Source organism: Eretmochelys imbricata, chromosome 7 (genome assembly GCF_965152235.1).
Source record: "Eretmochelys imbricata isolate rEreImb1 chromosome 7, rEreImb1.hap1, whole genome shotgun sequence".
NCBI lineage: Eukaryota > Metazoa > Chordata > Testudines > Cheloniidae > Eretmochelys > Eretmochelys imbricata.
The window spans coordinates 85,940,380-85,960,698 of record NC_135578.1 but is presented as its reverse complement, the minus strand read 5'-3'; the positions used below and the strand labels follow the sequence as shown (position 1 = coordinate 85,960,698).

At 43.7% G+C, this 20,319-nt stretch overlaps 2 protein-coding genes across 8 annotated transcripts in view; one reads left to right on the top strand and one right to left on the bottom strand.

Moving 5' to 3' along the window:
• FAM149B1 (family with sequence similarity 149 member B1) overlaps positions 1-4,581 on the bottom strand; it is a 22,590-nt gene extending 18,009 nt beyond the window's left edge. For all 7 annotated transcript variants that reach the window (XM_077822129.1, XM_077822134.1, XM_077822132.1 and 4 more), the window contains exons 1-3: positions 4,444-4,581; positions 1,602-1,706; positions 84-216 (exon numbers count right to left, since the gene is read on the bottom strand). In XM_077822129.1, coding sequence (XP_077678255.1) covers positions 84-216; positions 1,602-1,706; positions 4,444-4,499 — 294 coding nt within the window. In that variant the 5' untranslated portion in view covers positions 4,500-4,581. The remainder of the gene's footprint in view (positions 1-83; positions 217-1,601; positions 1,707-4,443) is intronic.
• Positions 4,453-20,319, top strand: ECD (ecdysoneless cell cycle regulator). Its single transcript, XM_077822128.1, has 14 exons — positions 4,453-4,637; positions 5,360-5,586; positions 6,715-6,832; positions 8,297-8,384; positions 10,077-10,255; positions 11,055-11,247; positions 12,991-13,119; positions 14,382-14,507; positions 15,752-15,837; positions 15,929-16,035; positions 16,480-16,663; positions 18,706-18,773; positions 18,855-19,072; positions 19,749-20,319. Exons 1-14 carry the CDS (start codon positions 4,546-4,548, stop codon positions 19,989-19,991), a joined length of 2,058 nt encoding a protein of 685 aa, XP_077678254.1. The 5' UTR covers positions 4,453-4,545; the 3' UTR covers positions 19,992-20,319.

Here is a 20,319-nt window from a genome sequence, read left to right as displayed (position 1 = left end):
CTCAAAATGCTACTTTAAATGTGTCAGCACAACCTTTCAGCTGTCTCTGATAATTTTATGCTGGAGGACTGTGTTCTACTCACATCGTAGCCCCAAGAGAAGACTGAGCTGTCTTCAGTGGAGGTTCCTGTGTAACTCTGACTAGCAGACCATGAGCTCCCATTGTCAGCTGCAGTAATATCTGGGTAATTTGATTCCTTCAAGATTTCAGACTCCCTAAAATGCACATTTTGTGGGGTGCGGGAGAAAAAATTCTCATGAGATACATTCACAAATATGTGGATGAGTAAACTATTTTTCCTGTATAGAAAGGCATGTATATAACATTTTAGATTCCAGTAGAGGGCTGCAGGATTAGGCTCTTCACATGTTCATTTTCCAAGAGTTATTTTACTACCGTCTCCCTTTAACTACATAGAGAATTACCAGTTCATCTTCTCCACACCTCAGAAAATCACTCTCCCTCTCTCCTGCTTCTAACATAAAAATGAGATGACCCACAACATTAACAAGATGTGACAGATCAAAAGAATTTAACTAGTCTGAAAATTATTCCCAAACACTACATGTGTTCCCATATATGTATACTAGGGATTGAAAACGTATATCATATTGTCTTTCCAAAATGAAAGGGAGGGCAACCAGCAAGGCATAGAGCAAATTTTTGGCAAATTTTTTGGCCCGAGGGCCACATCGGGGTTGCAAAATGGTATGGAGGGCCAGGTAGGGAAGGCTGTGCCTCTGCAAAGAAGCCTGGTCCCCACCCCCTATGTGCCCCCTCCCACTTCCCGCCCCCTGACTGCCCTCCTCAGAACCCCTGACCCATCCACCCCCTGTCTCCTTGTCCCCTGACCGCCCCCTCCCAAGACCTCTGTCCCTAACTGCCCCCCCAGGACCCCACCCCCTATCCAACACCCCCTGCTCCCTGTCTCCTGACTGCCCCCCTCCCCGAACCTCTGCCCCATCCAACCACCCCCTGTCCCCTGAATGCCCCCTGAGATCTCTTTACCATGCCACTCAGAGCGGCAGGACAGGCTTACTGGAAAGCCTGGGAGGTGGGCGGGCGCAAGCCGCGCTACCCGCACGGTGGCGTAACTACAGGGGAGGGGGGATAGCGGGGAAGGGGCCAGGGGCTAGCCTCCCCGGCCGGGAGCTCAGGAGCTGGGCAGGACGGTCCCATGGGCCAGATGTGGCCCACAGGCCGTAGTTTGCCCACCTCTCGCATAGAGTCACTACCCTAGTGAGAAGCCTGGGTCAAGCTGCTGGGACGGGGACAGGTGCTGGGATTCAATTGTCTCCAGCCTCATTATGACCCCAGTCCAAGAAGCTGTTCTATGTTGGGGATCTCTTTGCCCATGCAGAGTCCCATTAATTTCACTGGCAACTTGTGCGAGTGCAGACCTCTGAGGTCTATATGGTATTATCTCTGGGAATCAAGCATTAGTAACGTAGTTATACTGTGGATTCATGCCACTGTGAATCAACATATATACCACCTAATTTAATAGACTGTGTCACTGTGATAGCTTTATAATGCGGACACAACACAAAAGTTGTTTCTCTGTGGTCTCCTGACAAAAATATTTTATTACTCCAGATACCTCAAGACTTCTTCATAGCTTTCAGTGGCCGGTGTAGCAGGGTAAATGTCATCTCGTGGCTCTGGCAGGGGATGATGCTCTAAAGCATTTTTTGCAAGTCCATGGCTAAAAGAAACATAAAATAAATAAGCTCAATTTGACATTAGTTCTGAGAATAAACACCACAACTGAAAACTTCTGCAGAGTTCCAGGGCATTAGAGGTTTTTGATGATTTTCAAGGAAACAGTAACATGCACACCTGAACTGAGTTTGTATCCCTAGAGGATTAGTGCCACTATATTAAATATCTACCAGTATTCCGTTACAAATCGCTATTGTCATCAAAGCCTTAGAATTTAAACATAAAAATTAACTCCAGAATGAAGTTTGAGATAAAAGATCTTAGTTTAGGATCCACTGTCTCCCTTTAAACTAAACTTATTTGGCCATAATTCATCAAATTAATGCTTTCAGAATAACATAAATACATGACAACACTGATCATAAACAATAAGTATTTTATTTACAATAATAGTTGTTTTTATTTTGTTTGGATACTGTATCCAGTCCACCACTACTGCTTCCACAATATTATTTACATTTTAACAAATCTTTTAAAAAAACACAGAGATCAGACAGGTTCCTTCACACTTTATTTTGGCTATCACTTTCTATACTTCAAAGAGACTTAGATTAAGATGGGGCTGCAAAACAATCTCAAGGGCAAATGGGGTCCTGAGTTATGTTGTAGATTTCTTTCAGAGTAGCAGCCGTGTTAGTCTGTATTTGCAAAAAGAAAAGGAGTACTTGTGGCACCTTAGAGACTAACAAATTTATTTGAGCATAAGCTTTCATGAGCTACTGTTCACTTCATCGGATGCATTCAGTGGAAAATACAGTGGGGAGATTTATATACATAGAGAACATGAAAGAATGGGTGTCACCATACACACTGTAACGAGAGTAATCACTTAAGGTGAGCTATTACCCGCGGGCGGGGGGGAGGAGGGAGGAGAGGAACCTTTTGTAGTGATAATCAAGGTGGGCCATTTCCAGCAGTTGACAAGAAAGTCTGAGGAACAGTGGAGGGTGGGGGGGGCGGAATAAATATGGGGAAATAGTTTTACTTTGTGTAATGACCCATCCACTCCAAGTCCACATAACCGTGTCCACATATCTATTCAGGGGACACCATCATAGGGCCTAATCACATCAGCCACGCTATCAGAGGCTCGTTCACCTGCACATCTACCAATGTGATATATGCCTGATATATGCCATCATGTGCCAGCAATGCCCCTCTGCCATGTACATTGGTCAAACTGGACAGTCTCTACGTAAAAGAATAAATGGACACAAATCAGACGTCAAGAATTATAACATTCAAAAACCAGTCGGAGAACACTTCAATCTCTCTGGTCACTCGATTTCTGATCTCAAAGTGACTATCCTCCAACAAATAAACTTCAAAAACAGACTCCAACGACAGGTTTCAGAGTAACAGCCGTGTTAGTCTGTATTCGCAAAAAGAAAAGGAGTACTTGTGGCACCTTAGAGACTAACCAATTTATTTGAGCATGAGCTTTCGTGAGCTACAGCTCACTTCATCAGATGCATACCGTGGAAACTGCAGCAGACTTTATATATACACAGAGAATATGAAACAATACCTCCTCCCACCCCACTGTCCTGCTGGTAATAGCTTATCTAAAGTAATCGTCAGGTTACTGGAAATGGCCTAACCTGACGATTACTTTAGATAAGCTATTACCAGCAGGACAGTGGGGTGGGAGGAGGTATTGTTTCATATTCTCTGTGTATATATAAAGTCTGCTGCAGTTTCCACGGTATGCATCTGATGAAGTGAGCTGTAGCTCACGAAAGCTCATGCTCAAATAAATTGGTTAGTCTCTAAGGTGCCACAAGTACTCCTTTTCTTTAGACTCCAACGAGAGACTGCTGAATTGGAATTAATTTTCAAACTGGATACAATTAACTTAGGTTTGAATAAAGACTTGGAGTGGATGGGTCATTACACAAAGTAAAACTATTTCCCCATGTTTATTTCCCCCCCCTCCACTGTTCCTCAGACGTTCTTGTCAACTGCTGGAAATGGCCCACCTTGATTATCACTGCAAAAGGTTTCTCTCCCCCACCCCCCTTTCCTGCTGGTAATAGCTCACCTTAAATGATTACTCTCGTTACAGTGTGTATGGTAACATCCACTGTTTCATGTTCTCTATGTATATAAATCTCCCCACTGTATTGTCCACTGAATGCATCCGATGAAGTGAGCTGTAGCTCACGAAAGCTCATGCTCAAATAAATTGGTTAGTCTCTAAGGTGCCACAAGTCCTCCTTTTCTTGTTGGTAGATTTCTGTTTAATAAACTACTGTCACTCCTAAAGAATCAAAGACTGATAGCTCTAGCTATTCTTAGGGCAGCTCCTGTGAAACATATTCAATGTAGCCAACTCTGGCAACTGGATTACAGTTCTCGCAATATTTGATGTTTTACTTAAAACCCAAACTCGTATGAGGGGGGAGAGGATCTTGGGGCCCGTGCTGCAGTGAGGCCGGGTGGGAAGGGCTAGGCCCTGTGGGAGAGGGAGGGGTGCCGTGATCGGGGGCGGGGGGGGGGGACGCGGGTCATGGGGGGGAGCTGCTATCAGGCTGTGGGGGGGGGGCTCGGGCCCTATGTGAGGATTGTTGCTGGCACGCCAGGGGGCAGGCCCTGTGGGGGGGGTGCAGCTGTCAGGGTGGGGAGCAGTGAGGTCTCGGCCGTTGGGGCCGTTACCGCCAAATCTCCCGCGTGTGGTTCGGGGCTGGCCCTAGCCGGGCTGCAGCGACGGGGGCACTCACATCTCCAGGGCGTCGGGGGGCACCGGCTTCCGCGTGTATCGCGAGATCATCCTCATCCCTCATCGCGGCTTCTCCGGGCGCCCGGCTCTGCCTCCGGCCGCCATGGCGACGCCCCACCCCCCCGGCGGAAGCGGGGGCTGCCGCTGGCGCGCGGTGATGACTGGCGCAGCAGGGAGCGCGCCGGCTGGTGAGGGGTGAGCTGAGGCGACTGTAACGGGCCGTGGTGCCGCGGGCAGAGTCCTCAGTGCCCCGGGGCCCTCCGCGATCGGGCTTCCCACGTTCTCCGGCCTCGTGTGGCGGGCTGGCCTAGGCCGCCCGCACTTCCCTGGGGGCGCGAGGCCGGGCGGTCTAACGCTCGCACTCGCGCGCCGGGGCCCTCGCCAGGCGCTCTGCCCCCGCAGCTCCCCGGGAAGCCGCTGGCCGCGTCAGGGTGTCCGGGCTGGGCGCAGTAGCCGCGGAGGGGTCGGAAGCGGCTGGTGCAGTTTGCGGAGAAGAGGCCGCGAGGCATTAGCCCTGCGCGGTGGAGGGCAGCGGGACCCGCTCCGCTCTGTGGCTGTGATGGTGGAGGTGGGTGACAGGCCAAGTGTTTCTTTCGGGGATGACCCTGATGTGTGTCTGTGGCACCCGTTGCCATGGCTCTGGCTACAGGTTGCCTGACATAGGGCTGAGCTCTCTAGCTCATACTTCTTTTGAGACAACTTTTAAGGTTTCCCTCTGCTGTAGAATTGGTTTGCTCCGTAAAGTAAATAAAGGGTTTTCTTATCCGATATGACTGGCTGGGGCAATGTAGAAGAGCATCAGGGATGTTTTGAATAGATAACATGGCTGAATATATCATTTTGGAGGGTGGGTTACTTAATATTTACTGGTTTTGAATGGTTGAACCTATTTTTTTTTTTGTGTTTTTTTTTTGAAGGACACTTTATAAAAGTTCAGAATGGAAAGGGGAGCTGAGAGTGGCAACTGCAGAAGATGCAGTGCAGTACCAGCTCTTTCTGGTAACTTGTGAACCAGGTGACCCAGACCAATGCAGAGAAGTTCTTCAGCAGTACATTGAGAGGATATTGGTCCAGTTTGCACCAATATTAGTTTCTTATATCTGGCAAAATCAACCTTTTAATCTCAAATATAAACCTGCTAAAGGTAAAACTACTGCATTTGTTTTAATCTGGTATAGGGTGGGATTTCTACCTGCTTACTACTATGAAAATAAAACATGCTGGTGATATTACTGAGGAATGTCTGTAAATCTTTGGGGCCAAGAAGAGGAAAATCTGAAAACTGTTATGAATTTGTTCACTGAAAACTCAGGGTTTTTTTATAGTATTGTTGTTTAACCCCTTTCCTCAAGTGAAAAGTTGCAAATCATTCTCCATATTTTGTTGGGTTGGTACTGCAGTTCTCACTAAGGTTGCCTACTGCTTATCTTGCTTTCTTTGTTTGATATCGCTGTTAACAGAACTACTAGCACAAAACATTCATCATTTCAACTGCTGAGTCATGTTCTCTTCCCATTTCTCCCCACCTCCAGTTTTATTACATAGTGCAGCATTATCTCAAACTGGGATCCCCGAGAGTACTCCAGGGTGTCCGGGGGCCCCCGCTAATCAACTCCCTCCCCCTCCCTCTATCTCCCCAGAGCCTACTGAAGGCCAACCCAGGAGATTTTAGGTGCTAAAAGTCTGGCAGGGGCTAAGGCAGGCCTCCTGCCTGCCCTGGCTCCGTGCCGCTCCCAGAAGTGGCCAATACGTCCCTGTGACCCCGGACGGGGGGGGGGGTGTGTTTCTGCGTGCTGCCCCTGCCCCAAGCACAGACTCCGGAGCTCCCATTGGCTGGGAACTGTGGCCAATGGGAGCTGTGGGAATGGTGCTTGTGGGCAAGGACAGCAGGTGGAGACCCCGTGGCTGCCCTGCCTAGGAACCGCTGCCAAAGAGATGTACTGGTTGCTTTTCAGGGGGTGGGGGGAGCTTGGGAATCCCCGAAAAAATTTATTTCAAAATGAGGGTCCTCGGGTTGCAAAAGTTTGAGAACTGCTGACATAGTGAATAGATTGAAACAACGAGGAGTCCAGTGGCACCTTAAAGCCTAACAGGTTTATTTGGGTATTAGTCTTTAAGGTGCCACCGGACTCCTTGTTGTTTTTGTGGATACAGACTAATGCGGCTACCTCTCTGATACATAGTGAATAGATTGACCATGTTTTACAGACCATTAATAGAGGTGATACTGCTTAACTTCTGTCTTGAATCTTTTTTTAATCCTTCCTCCCAGGAGATATCCCTGCACATATTGGTGGTGTGACTAAATTTGGGGATAATATTGAAGATGAATGGTTTATTGTGTACCTCATACAGCAAATAACAAAGAAGTTTCCAGAAATAGCAGCAAGGTACCTCTAACACATTTTCAGCGTTTTGTGAAACTGTAAATTAAAGCCTTTTAAGCTCCTTCAATGACAGCTATTGTTGTACTCTAAACCTCACCAGGATAATATTAAATTGCTTTTTCAAAAACACACTTCTGTTGTCAAGATGGGGGGAAATGAAAGACAAATAACTTTTCCTTCTAAAACAGCTTGAAAGTGTTAACTGGAGTCTTACCGTTTACTTCAGTACATGTGGGCTAGATCCCAGGTCTACACTTAAAACCCTGCAAGTTAAGACGCTCCTATGCTGTTGGAGAGCTTTTCCTGTTGGCGTAGTTAATCCACCTTCTCGAGAGGTAGTGGCTATGTCAATGGGAGAAACTCTCTCATCAACATAAGTGTCTACATGGGGAGTTAGGTCAATATAACTGTGTCATTCGGGTGTGGATTCTTTATACCCTGGAGCAACATACTTATACCGATATAGGTCTATAGCGTAGACCTGGCCACAGTGTTTGTGTCAGACGTCTGAGTTTGTAAAGTATTTATTGAAAATAGAAATCATAGTAGTGGCTTTGTACTAATGGTTTCTTGTCATATAGGAGAAAGTAAGGGAAAAGAGCTTAACAGTTGAGTTGCCCACTGTTAGTATGTTCAGAAAAGTACACAAGTATTTGTCCCTCCTTCTGGTCTTTCTGTAGACTGTTCCTTGAGGGCCCAATTTAGCAAAGTGCGTAATCATGTGCTTAATTTTAAGCACATGCATAGTCCCTTTGAATTTAGTTAAGCATGGTCTTAAGTGCTTTGGTGTACCAGAGCCTGAGGGAGAATACGAATCTCTGTAGTTTGAATTTTAGGTTTACTATATAACAATATCTTCTCGATTTCAAATTTTACTCTCTTCTAGGATAGATGAAATAAAAGTGCCTTTTAGGGTGACCAGAATAAAATATGGTTAGTGCTTGACATTGCAAAATCTGTGTATAGAAATAATATTCCCCCAGTCTTGTTCTTAATTGTGTTTCTATATAAACTGTACTTGAGCATATAGCATGTTTCCAATCTTTTCCTAATACATGGCTCAAAGAAATGAGTCCTATTCTTGTTCATAATACAAATGTGACTAAAAATTCTGCAGACCTGTTAATTTATTATCAATAAAAGAACTCGTTCAAGTGGAGGAAACATTAGTTGACTTCCAAATAGGAACATGCAGAAAATAATCCTGGAAACCCTATTTAAGGCTGCTACCAAGTAAAAGGGAAAATGCCTTTCCTAAAAGGACCAGGCAGCTGAAACCTTTAACCATGTTTCTATCTTGTTGTAGAGGATTAAGAGGGGAAAAAATCTTTTACAATGAATGTTTTAAAAAAAAAAAAAAAAAAAAAAGTGAAGAAGCCCCCTTTCACTGAAGCAATAACTAGTAATTACTTATCATTGTGCTATACAGGACCATGTTTAATATGACACTGATTTCTATTTGACTAGGGTTGATGACAATGATGGTGAGTTCCTGCTGATAGAGGCTGCTGACTTCCTCCCAAAGTGGTTAAAACCTGAAAATAGTACCAATCGGGTAGGTGAAATTGTCATGCAAGCAGGCAGGTAATTCAATGATGTATTGAGTTAATTGCAGTAGCCTTTTACCCCTGCAGACTTAAAATCAAATCCCAGGTTAAGCTACAAATGAAATTAGTTGACCTGTCTTATTCTCCTACCTCCATCACAAATCTACACTTGTCACATTGTTTGTAAAGGCAGTCTCTGGACTGAACCAGAGTCTTGTGATCAGCTGCTTGATCTCTTTGACCACAGTCTAGTTTTCTTTTCTCCTGTTTTGTTTTTTAATAGCTATGCTTACCACAAAAACTTACTACAGGCTTACCAGTTGAACACATCCAGTGCAGTTGGACATACTATGTGTTCTAACATCCCATTCGTTCGAATGTTGTTCTCTAGGAAACTCCTGTAGGAATGTTTGTGAATTCTGATAGTTCTGAAGTAATTGATCTACCCTTGGTTTATCAGCATGTCTGGGTATCTGAAGGTGCAAATAAGAAGAAAGCCAGATTCATAACCTATACATGTCATCTAAATTTGTTAGTTAGAAATATTCTCTAATAGTTAAGAAGGTGTGATTACCCAGCATGCTTTTTCCTCACAAAATGGTTCTCTCACACAAATCATGCTTAAAATTTCTGTTTTGCCTTTAAAGTTACCTGAACTTCTGTATACATAATACCAATATTACATAAACCAGTGTAAATGCTCGTGTAGGCTGTGTGTGACACTACTGATACTATGTGATCAGTAAATATAAGTGAGTATCTTGGCAGCAATTAGTTTAAATGGCAGGACAGAATGATACTTATTGGCAGGGCTGTTTCTTCTCCCAAATGCTCTTTATTTGGAAAAAAAAAACCCAAACCACCACACACACACACACACAACCCCACGCAACCTTCTTTGGATATATAGCGCTATTTTAACTCCCTTACAAGGAGATCAAAAGTGCTTTACAAATGTTCAGCAAGGAGAGAGGAGTGTTCTCTGTTCTACAGATGGGGAAACTGGAGACAGAGCGATTACACAGGCAGGCAGTGTCAGTACTGAGATTTGATCCTAAGCCTCCCTGCCTCCTTTCTCTGAGTGAGGAGGACCTCAGATAGAAGACCAAGCATGTTATCTGTCCTGTTAAAGAAACTGAAATAAATTAAAAATTCATTTGACTGGACCCTGTTGCCGTCAGAATTGTTCTGAAATCAATGATTAAGTCCCGAGTCTTTGCTGCAACCCAGTGAGGCTCTCTGAATAATTACCTCCTTTCCTCAACTTCTGCTTCTTGCATCAATTCTCTTCTCATACTCCTAATTTCTAATGTGTTCTCTGAAGTTTGGATAAATGCAAAAAAGTACATCTAATAGATAAATTCATTAATCTATATGTGAATATGGATGTTCCTTCTGATGTGCCATTTTGATCCTCTCTAACCATCCCTTCACATGGAGAATGCTTTTGTAACTACACCTCTACCCCAATATAATGCAACCCGATATAACTTGGTAAAGCAGTGCTCCGGAGGGGCGGGGTTGCACGCTCTGGTGAATCAAAGCAAGTTTGATATAACACATTAAGATTTTTTGGCTCCCGAGGACAGCGTTATATCAGGGTAGAGGTGTATGTATAAATTCACCAGTCATTCATTAATTTAAGACCTGTATGGAACGCTGGCAAAATTTTGCCTAATGAACATGTTACATTTTGTCAGGTTTTTTTCCACCAAGGAGAATTGTGCATCATTCCACAGCCAAAGACTCTTGGAGAGGAGCCTTGGCTACCTGTCACCAATCCAACAATCCTGCAGGCGTTAATGCTATTGTATGCACACCCAGAGGACTTCCTGGCCACAAAATCTATTAGAGCAGCTGTATATAAACGCATCAGTGGGTACGTGGATTATTTTTTCTGATATTCTTTACCAGAATGTTCTGATCCTGAGCTTCTCGGGAACTTACCTCCCTTATCTAAGTATCCATGGTATCTAAACCATTTTCCTGTTAACTACAATGAGGTTACTCCTATCCTGACAAATCTATGCTAATTTCTGTGGCATTCTTATGGTGGGGACCCTAACAACGCTAGTCCCATACACTATATTCTGATCTCAGCACTGACACCTCAGTGGTTCAGGGCTAAATTCCAGGCTTTTACAAAAGGACAACATTATTTCTTCATTCATGACTTCCAGGAAGGCGGACGCAATTTGAGCCTTTCCATAGAAGTGTATGTCTGGATCTCTTCCTGGGCTCTCGGCTGAGAGACAGAAGTAGAGTGGCCTTCAGACCATCAACTTGCATTCAGGATTGGCCAGCAAGGGTCACTGGATTGGTGGTAGAAATTCCTTTGCAGAAGTTGACAACCTGGGGCTGAGCAAAATGACTGTAATTTGACTCCTCTGTTTATTACCAAGAAGCTATACAGCTAGCCTGTTTGGCTAGTTCACAATCATGCATTTCCCCAAAACGGGGTGGGGAATGGAATTTCATTGATCTTGGCAAAAGAGCTTGGCTATGCAAGTCTTGTAGAAACATTGCAGAAACATTGTTGACTAGTATTCTAATTTGATTTCAGAGTATTTTAATAATCTGGCATAATGTACATTCTGATATTAAATGACAGAGGAAACAGGCCTATATTAAATGGCTGGTCATGTCTGTAGTATTTTTTGTATTATTGCCTGCCACAGGTATCCTGAGAAAGTCCAGGCCTCCCTTCACCAAGCCCACTGTTACCTTCCAGCAGGCATTGTGGTAGTGTTGAAGCATCGCCCTGCACTGGTTGCTGCAGCAGTCCAGGCCTTTTATCTGCGAGATCCCATTGACTTACAAGCATGTTGCCCTTTCAAAATTTTCTTGCCCAACAAATGTGTAATGACTTCAGTAAGTGATCTTTCTGCCTGTAACTTATTGCCATTCTACTGACTGCTTGATTGATGGATATACTGTTTGTTCCGTAGTCATGTTAGGAAATGTATGGCTTTCAATTTTAAAACAGTATGTTTGCAAATTCATTTTTCTTGAGGACAGTCATGAATTTCTGTTTGCTTTAGGAATCTTATGTTTTACTACTATATACTCCAACAGTAACGGGAACTAGATGATCATAGACTATAAAAAGTTTTGTCTCACCCTTTGTTAGGATCTAGATATTCAGGCCTGTCTGCAAAGGCCTGTAGTTTAAGAATTTAGGTGTATTCTTATCACTTGGCTAGTTCTAGAGGTATAAAAGAAAGAATCAAAATCACTGTCTGCTGGTGTAAGGGCCTTCTCTTACTGTGACAGTTTGAGGCCCTGTTCTTAGGCTAAGGCCTTTGGCTAAGCAGCAGAGGCAGCCATAAGCTAGGAAGCGAACAGTCACACCCTCACATTTCAATGTGACTAGTTTGGAATAGGGTGCTGTTGGGCTGTTAGGCACTATCAGGACAGGATTGTATTCCTGTCATCTCCAGAGAAAGGGAAGTGCCTAGAAAATGTAAAAGGAAACTTAGTTTGATAGCATCCTGTCTGGCAAGAACTCACTTATCAATAGCTGGGATGTGAAATCCTCACTTCTGTATTGTTTTGTCATTATAGTTCCTACTTTGCTATTGTTTGTCTGTATAATCTCTGTTTGGTTCTGTGATTGTTCTTGTCTGCTGTATAATTAATTTTGCTGGGTGTAAACTAATTAAGGTGGTGGGATATAATTGGGTACATAATCATGTTACAATATGTTAGGATTGGTTAGTTAAATTTCAGGAACATGATTGGTTAAGGTATAGCAAAGCAGAAGGAAGTCAAGTTTTATTATATAGTCTGCAGTCAATCAGGAAGTAGGGGGGTGGGGGTGGGCATGCGGGTGGGGGAAATGGGAACAGGGAATGGGGATAAGGAAATTGGAATCATGGGTTTGTTAAAAGGGGAAATGGGAACAGGGAATGGGGCTGGGGAAACTGGAATCATGTTTGGCTAAGGGCAGGAATGGGAACAGGGACACAGGGGTAAGGCTCTGTGGTGTCAGAGCTGGGAAGGAGGATACTAAGGAAGGAAACTGGAATCATGCTTGCTGGAAGTTCACCCCAATAAACATCGAATTGTTTGCACCTTTGGACTTCGGGTATTGTTGCTTTCTGTTCATGCGAGAAGGACCAGGGAAGTGGGTGAAGGTTAAAGCACCCTAACACCCTTCCCCAAGACAACCCTAAAATTAGAAAAAGTCTAAATTCCTTTTATCTACGCTTTCTTTCTCTTTCTGCCCCAATAACTAGGCGAAACTCCTTTTTCAAATTTTATTGTGCAGGGTGGGTGGTACTCTGCCACTCTTTTTCTTCCTGCCATTGCTCCCAAACCCGTTCCTCACCAGAGTAAGGCCTCTCAGCAGCCACCTGATGACTTTATGTATACAATAAGGCCTTGCTGAAGTCATCCAGCTCACAGAAGGAGGATACTGGAATTGTGACATAAAAAATGTGGGCGGGGGGGATCACCAATCAAATCACCAGTCTTTAAGTAACATTGTAAGTGTTACTTTTAACAACTGCAGGTGTAAAATAAGATTCAGACAAAAGTATGGCTTTTTATTTAAGTTGGTGTGTCTTCTAGAAAATCATGCTACAATATGTTTATTTGTTTTGATATTTACAGGTCACATTCACTAAATGTTTATATGCACAATTAATGCAGCAGAAGTTTGTTCCAGACAGACGCAGTGGATATACATTGCCTTCTCCTGTACACCATCAATACAAAGCACATGAGCTAGGCATGAAACTGGTAATGTCTTTTTACATGTCTCCTACACTTATGCTTGTTTTTTGTTTTCCCCTCTAGTTCATATTTTTGGGGGTGGTTGAATCATTAAGTGTGCCTCTTTATTTTCCCCTGGCTTGCTTACAGAGAGAACTTGAAGCCAAACAGCAGCTTACGTCCCCAAAAGGATGCTGTATCAGACCGCTGTAGAGGATTGTTTTTACAGATTGGGCATGGGTATTTCTTCCAAGTACTTTCCCTTTAAGCAAATCCATTCCTTTTTCTCAAACTTTACTCTTTCCCTCCCCCCATCTGAATCTAGTTCCCAGCTTTGCTTCTCCCAAGTCATTAAAGAAAAAATTTTCCACTCTTATTGCAAGAGTCTTATCTGTCCCAGAAAAATAGAAACTCATAACTGGTTACTCGTGCATCTCCTCCACTGGAAGTTGTACCAGAAGGATCCAGATATTCTTACCACCATGTTGTCTTTGTTGAAAAACTAAGTTTTATTCTAGGAAAATGGAAATGAGACCTTCGTGAAGATGAAAGATCTCCTTTGTCCTTGCAGCTCAGGAGAAATAGATGGTCCTCCTCTTGAAGCCTGTCAACGCATCTTAATCACTTGTTAGGGTTGCTACTGAGTGTCGTGGGCAGGGATCCTACTTTTTCCACGATAAAAACCTCAAAATTAAAAAAAAAAAAAAAAAAAAAAAAACCATAAAAAGCCTTCTTTTTCTGTGATTTGAAATGAATTGCTGAACTTTAGTTTCTCTAGCCAGAATATATATGAAGATCAATTGAACACAATATTTTATTGATATATTTACAATTTTTAGGGTGACAGCCCAAGACCTGCCACAAACGGCTGACAGTCCAAGCCCTACCTATTCTCCTGATTATCTGAATTTTTGATTATCCGATCTGGCCCCAGTCCCAATTAGATCGGATAATTGGGGTTCCACTGTATATATTTGTTTCCCCACAAAATGTAAAGAACTAAAGATTCTCTGTTTTTAAAAGAATAAATAAATCCATTTTTTTACCTGCAGCAAATGGATTTCTAGGATCGCTGATCATGGGCCCACCCCCTTGCTATTCTGGAATTTGAGAACTCTGCCTCTGCGGTACTCCCAGGCAGTTATGTCCCAGAGAGCAGGCATCAAATCATTTCTCTCATGACAGAATCTGGAGCTTATCACTACTGAGTTCTTTGTGCAGTCATTTAAAGCAAACTTCAACAAACATGTCATAGTTAAGAGCCTATGTTTCCTGCATCTCTTATATAGGCTCATGGCTTTGAAATATTATGCTCCAAGTGCAACCCAGTTGCTCCTGATTCCAAGAGGCAAGTATTAAACACCCCCTTTTGGACTGGTTTCCTCAACAGCCTGAAGAAAAATAATTATTTCAAGGTAAGGAACTGTCTCTGTCTCTCTTTGTATAACTCAGGAAAAACAAAACCAGCTTTCAAATTTCGGTCAGAATTTACAGCATCATTGTACTAGAGAGACTAGGTGCATGAGGTAATATCTGTGTAATCTCAAAAACTTGTCTCTCTCACCAATAGAAGTTGGTCCAATAATAGATTTACCTCCCCTGCCTTGTATTCTAGGACCAACACTGCTACAGTAACACTACAAACCACCATTGTTATGGTCACTGCTTAATTGCTCTTATTTACTCTAGGCTGCACTTAGTTGGATTTTTCCTAAAGAGCCAATGTATGCAAACCAATAACTAGGGCCCTACCAAACTCACAGCCCATTTTGGTCAATTTCACCATCATAGAATTTTAAAAATAATTAATTTCATGATTTCAGCTATTTACATCTGAAATTTCATGGTGTTGTAATTGTAGGGGTCCTGACCCATAAAGGAGTTTGTGGGGGGAGGTCACAAGGTTATTGTATGGGGGTTGTGACACTGCTACCCTGATTTCTGCTCTGCTGCTGGTGGCAGTGCTGCCTTCGGAGCTGAGCAGCTGGAGAGCAGCGGCTGCTGGCTAGGGAGCCCAGCTCTGAAGGCAGAGCAGCCACTAGTAGCAGTGCAGAAGTAAGAATGGCATGCTATGGTATTGCTGTCCTTCTGCACTGCTGCCTACAGAGCTGGGCCCTCACTCAGCAGCCGCCACTCTCCGGCCACCCAGTTCTGGAGGCAGCAGCACAGCAGTAAGGGGGGCATGGTATGGCATTGCCACCCTTACTTCGCCAGCAGCAGTGCAGGCGAACTGCCTTCAGAGCTGGGTGCCTGCTTACAGCCGCCACTCTCCAGCCCCCCAGCTCTGAAGGCAGCACAGAAGTAAGGGTAGCAATACTGCCACCCCCCTAAAATAACCTTGTGACACCCCCCACCCCCGAAACTCCCTTTTGGTCAGGACCCCACAGTTTGAGAAACGCTGATCTCCCCTGTGAAATCTGTACAATATAGGGTAAAAGCACACAAAAGATAAGATTTCATGAAGGGAGACCAGATTTCACAGTCCGTAACGCATTTTTCATGGCCATGAATTTGGTAGGGCCCTACCAATAACTAAGCAAGGAAACTGCATTGTGATATTCACCCCCATTTCACTATTAGTGGTAGTTCCTCTGGGCACTGCTATGAAAGGGAAGTTGAGGGAGGATTTCATACACTAGTGTTGACCTGTTTTAAATAGGGAGAACTCGAAGGATCTGCTAAGTACCTGGACCAGCTGCATATGGCAGAGAATTACTTCCAGCAGTCTGTTATCAAGCCTAAAAGGTAAGAGTTACTGTAAACTGATATTGTTAATGTATGTATGTTCAATTAGATTTCATGGGATTTTACAGATGTGGGGGATTTTTTCTTTTAGCGCTGTTGCTATGAGTCCAGGTGAAGAAATCTTGACCTTGCTACAGACGTTGTCCTTTAATTTGGATGAACTTGAAAAAGAAGCTGCTAGTCTTCCTCCTGAGGATGGTGAGTGAAGGTGGTGTCGTAGGAAATTAGGCACTTCTCTTTATATGACAAGTGGCTACAGAAGTTCAGTCTCCATGTATATTCAATTTCAGCCTTTGTGCTGAGACTGCCACAAGCTTTTTTGTGATCTTGCCTAGTGGAAAACTCTCTACTAGTTAGAACAACCAGTTTGTTTTGCGTAAGCCACCAAATATGAGCTGGTCTGTTGGTCCAGTGTGATAAAATGGTGTCAGAAGTATTTGTCAAGTAACCTTTTCAATCCCTTCATAGTTTTTCTCATTATCAAACATTTCAGTATTTCCATATAAAGTATTCAGGATTTACAATAAGTAGGCATTGTGTTAACATTTATCTTGCTGATCAATATTTCCTCCATTTTAAAGTTACAGCATTCCCAATTTGATCTTGTAGGTTGACAAATATGTTCCCTTTCTGTTATTTCAGATGATGGTTGGTTGGAGATCTCTCCGGATGATCTGGATCAGATCCTGAGTGAGGCGTCAGATAGAAATGAGTCCATTCCTCCCTCAAATGAGGAAGATCAGAAGTATGATTTGGCAGAGGTTACTGAAAGCATGAAGGCTTTTATATCTAAAGTCTCAACACATGAAGGAGCAGAAACTCCATGGTATTTGTTTAAATAATGGTGTATGTAGTGCATTGCTTTTTATGTTGCAACCCTATTAGTAATGCTGCAATTCTGGTTAGGATTCAGCTTTTCAAACCAGCATAGTTAAGCTTGAGTGATTTGTTAAAGTCACTAGAATCCTGAAGCAGAATTACATTCTTAGTTTATATACACTTTTATAACATGTTGAGCTGGTACCAGTAAAAATATCTGAAAGCTGTCTTATTTTCCAAAACTCTTACTTCGTTTTTTTGTTTGAATCCATTTTTCTTAATTTAGGTTCCTCATGCCCGTCACCATAGTATCTGAACAACATTGGGGCTCTTTGGATTGTATACATCTGAGGATGGTTGTTTTCTTGTGTATTGTGAACTTTTCTGACTACAGAGGATTACTAAAAATGTCTCTAATCAGGCTGCACGTAGGCAAATTTATAACTTATGGCTATGTTGGGAGCGCCAGACCTCTTAAGATGAAGACAGTGCATTAGTATAATACCTTAGAATTCATAAAGGCAAACATTCCAACTAAGCAGTGCAGAACAGCAGTGTGTAACACCTGCTTTCTTATATATAACAAAAATGAGGAAGTGCTTCCCATTCCAAAACACAGCCCAAAGAGTGAAAAAAATCCTCACTGTTGGTGTTTCAGTATTTTCTCACTTGCTTATTTGACAGTAACACATCTGCTAAGTTTCTTGTTACACTGAGCAAGATATTCACTGTAAACATTAACAGCCACCTCTTACTTACAAGTAAGTGTAAGTTGCAGTGGTAGTTCTCAAGTAACAGCGGTATTAGTCTGTATTCGCAAAAAGAAAAGGAGGACTTGTGGCACCTTAGAGACTAACCAATTTATTTGAGCATAAGCTTTCGTGAGCTACAGTGAACTTCATCGGATGCATAGTGGTGGTTCTGTTTCAGCATTATGGGTGTTGAGAATGTCTAGTACAGAGGTGGGCAAACTACGGCCCGCAGGCTAGATGTGGCCTGCGGGACCCTCCTGCCTGGCCCCTGAGCTCCTGGCCTGGAAGGCTAACCCCCAGCCCCTCCCCTGCTGTTCTCCCTTCCCCGCAGCCTCAGCTCACTGCACCACTGGTGCAGTGCTCTGGGCAGCGGGGCTGTGAGCTCTTGCTGGGCAGCGCAGCTGCAGAGCTGCGGCCAGACCTAGTGCTCTGTGCTGTGCGGTGGTGTGGCTGGCTCCAGCCAGGCGGCACGGCTGACTGTCATGGCGCTCTGGGCAGCATGGCTGTAGCGCCACCAGCCACCGGTGCTCCAGGCAGCGCAGTAAGGAGGCAGGGATCGGGGAGGTTTGGGGTGGCGATCAGGGGGTGGGGGTGTGGATAGGGGTTGGGGCGGTCAGAGGGCAGGGAACGGGGGTTGAATGGGGGCATGGGTCCCAGGGGGGCAGTCAGGAAGGAGAGGGGGGATTGGATGGGGCGACAGGGGGCAGTCAGGGGCAGGGGGTCTGGAGGCGGTCAGGGGAGAGGGAGGGGTGGGTGGGGCAGGGGGCGGTCAGGGGACAGGGAACGGGGGGGTCGGATAGGGGGCGGTGGCCGGGCCATGCCTGGCTGTTTGGGGAGGCACAGCCGTCCCTAACCAGCCCTCCATACAATTTTGGAAACCCAGGGTGGCCCTCAGGCCAAAAAGTTTGCCCACTCCTGGTCTAGCAAGTCCTTACTTTTAAGAGCTTGAGAGTTGGCTATTTTGAGTGGACTATTGTGAATTTTTTTAATAGCTACATTAATATTGAGACTAGAAGCATAATCCTACCTATGAACAAATTCAGAGCCTTATCAGTTCCCACTCCCCTTATTTTTACCCACTTTAAAGTGTAAGAACTTGATTTTGATCACGTATGCAGATGTCTGACACGTGCAGAGAAGCAGTGTATTGTACTGCCAGTAGATCACCAGGCCAACACCCCAAACTTTTCACTCCTAATTCTGCCTGCCAAGGTTGATGCCAAATGTTCTTGCCCAAGTATACCACACCAGATGTACAAGAGAATGGATTTATGGAGTAATTGTTCTTAAATTTCAGGTCACCTGCTGAGGCCTGTGTCACCTTTGATGTTGACTCTTTTACAAATGCTTTAGACAGAATTTTAGGTGAGATCTAGTTTCTTTATTAACATTCTACTCTTGTTCCTGGCCATCCATATACATTGCATTGACTTGATTTGTTTATAGGCGCTGACTCAGAAGAGCTGGACTCAGATGATCTGGATGAGGAGGAGCAGTTTGAGTTCTTGGACAGCGATGAAGACTTGGATTCTGAAGCCCATGGTCAAGAGGAAAAGGCATCGCCAAATAAAATGATGGGAAGTCTCAGATCATACATGGATGAGATGGACTGTGAACTGACACACACCAATGTTGGTAAAAGCTTCGTCACCCCAAGGAAAGTGGTATGTATGTTTTTGGGTTTTGTAATTTATCTCCTTCCATGAAAGAGGAGGTAGGGAGTAGAATAATAATCTAAGCATACATGGCTGATGTTCCTGATCTCTGAGCATGTGCTCTTTCCAAAGAAAGATCCTATGTGCAAACAATGTGTGCTGTAGCTATACCACGAGACTGATTCCGTATATAAAAAACTAAACTTTTGACTTCCACAGTACCTTCAAGTCCTGGCTTCATTTCTGCATTTTACTAGTACTACAAGCAGCTGTCTCATGATCTCTTGGAGCTATTGAAGTCCTAGATGACTTCCAGGTGAAACCCCAGGCAGGGCCAGTAATTTTCCATATCCTTCTCTTGTGACTTCTTCTGCATGATGATTCTGATAGTGTGATTGTTTGGTTCATGAACTCCTATCCTCCATGATTGGGTAGTACATACTGGACTTTAACTTGGCTTCTAAAGTATCTGCTTAACTCACTTGTGGTGGGTTTTTTTCCTCCACTGCTTGATTGTGAAGAGTAATTCTGGTAGTTTCATAGATCAGTCTGTGCCTTCCCTGCTGTCTTAGTCAGGAGCTTCTCCCACTATGGTTGCTTTTCATATACCACCAGCGATTGTCATAAAGAACCTACATGTAATCAAATATTTGTTTTCAAAATTTACTCTCTGTATGTGCTACAGGCTAGTTCTGCTAAAGAACCTCTGTCTCGAGATGCTGACTGTGCCTTAGAAGATGATTCTGATGCAGGAGATGCTGATTTGACACCTGTAGATGTAGACCTGAACCTAGTGACTAACCTGCTGGAATCATATAGTGCTCAAGCTGGACTTGCAGGACCTGCCTCTAACATCCTACAGAGTATGGGGGTGCATTTACCTGAAAATTCAGACCGTAGATGTATTAGCAGCACAGCAACAGATTAATCTGTTATCCTAGTTCAGAGGACAGTTTGTGCTTCTACTCTCATCCTGCAGAGTAGCAGTGATATAGCAGACACTATGAACGGTTTCAGTACTAAACACTTCAATACATTTTACATGGCTTTAGATGTGTGTGCAAAATACTTAACTGATAAAGTCTGTCTGATCTCTTAAATGCAAAAAGTTACCTTGGGAATAAAGCAGAGTTTTCTCTTGTGCTAATATATTTTAGAAAAATTGTGAAGGTGGTTCTGATTTGAATGAAAATCTCCTATGTCTATTATAAAGCTGTATATCCAATATAAAGATCATAATCTAAGTGATACTGTCA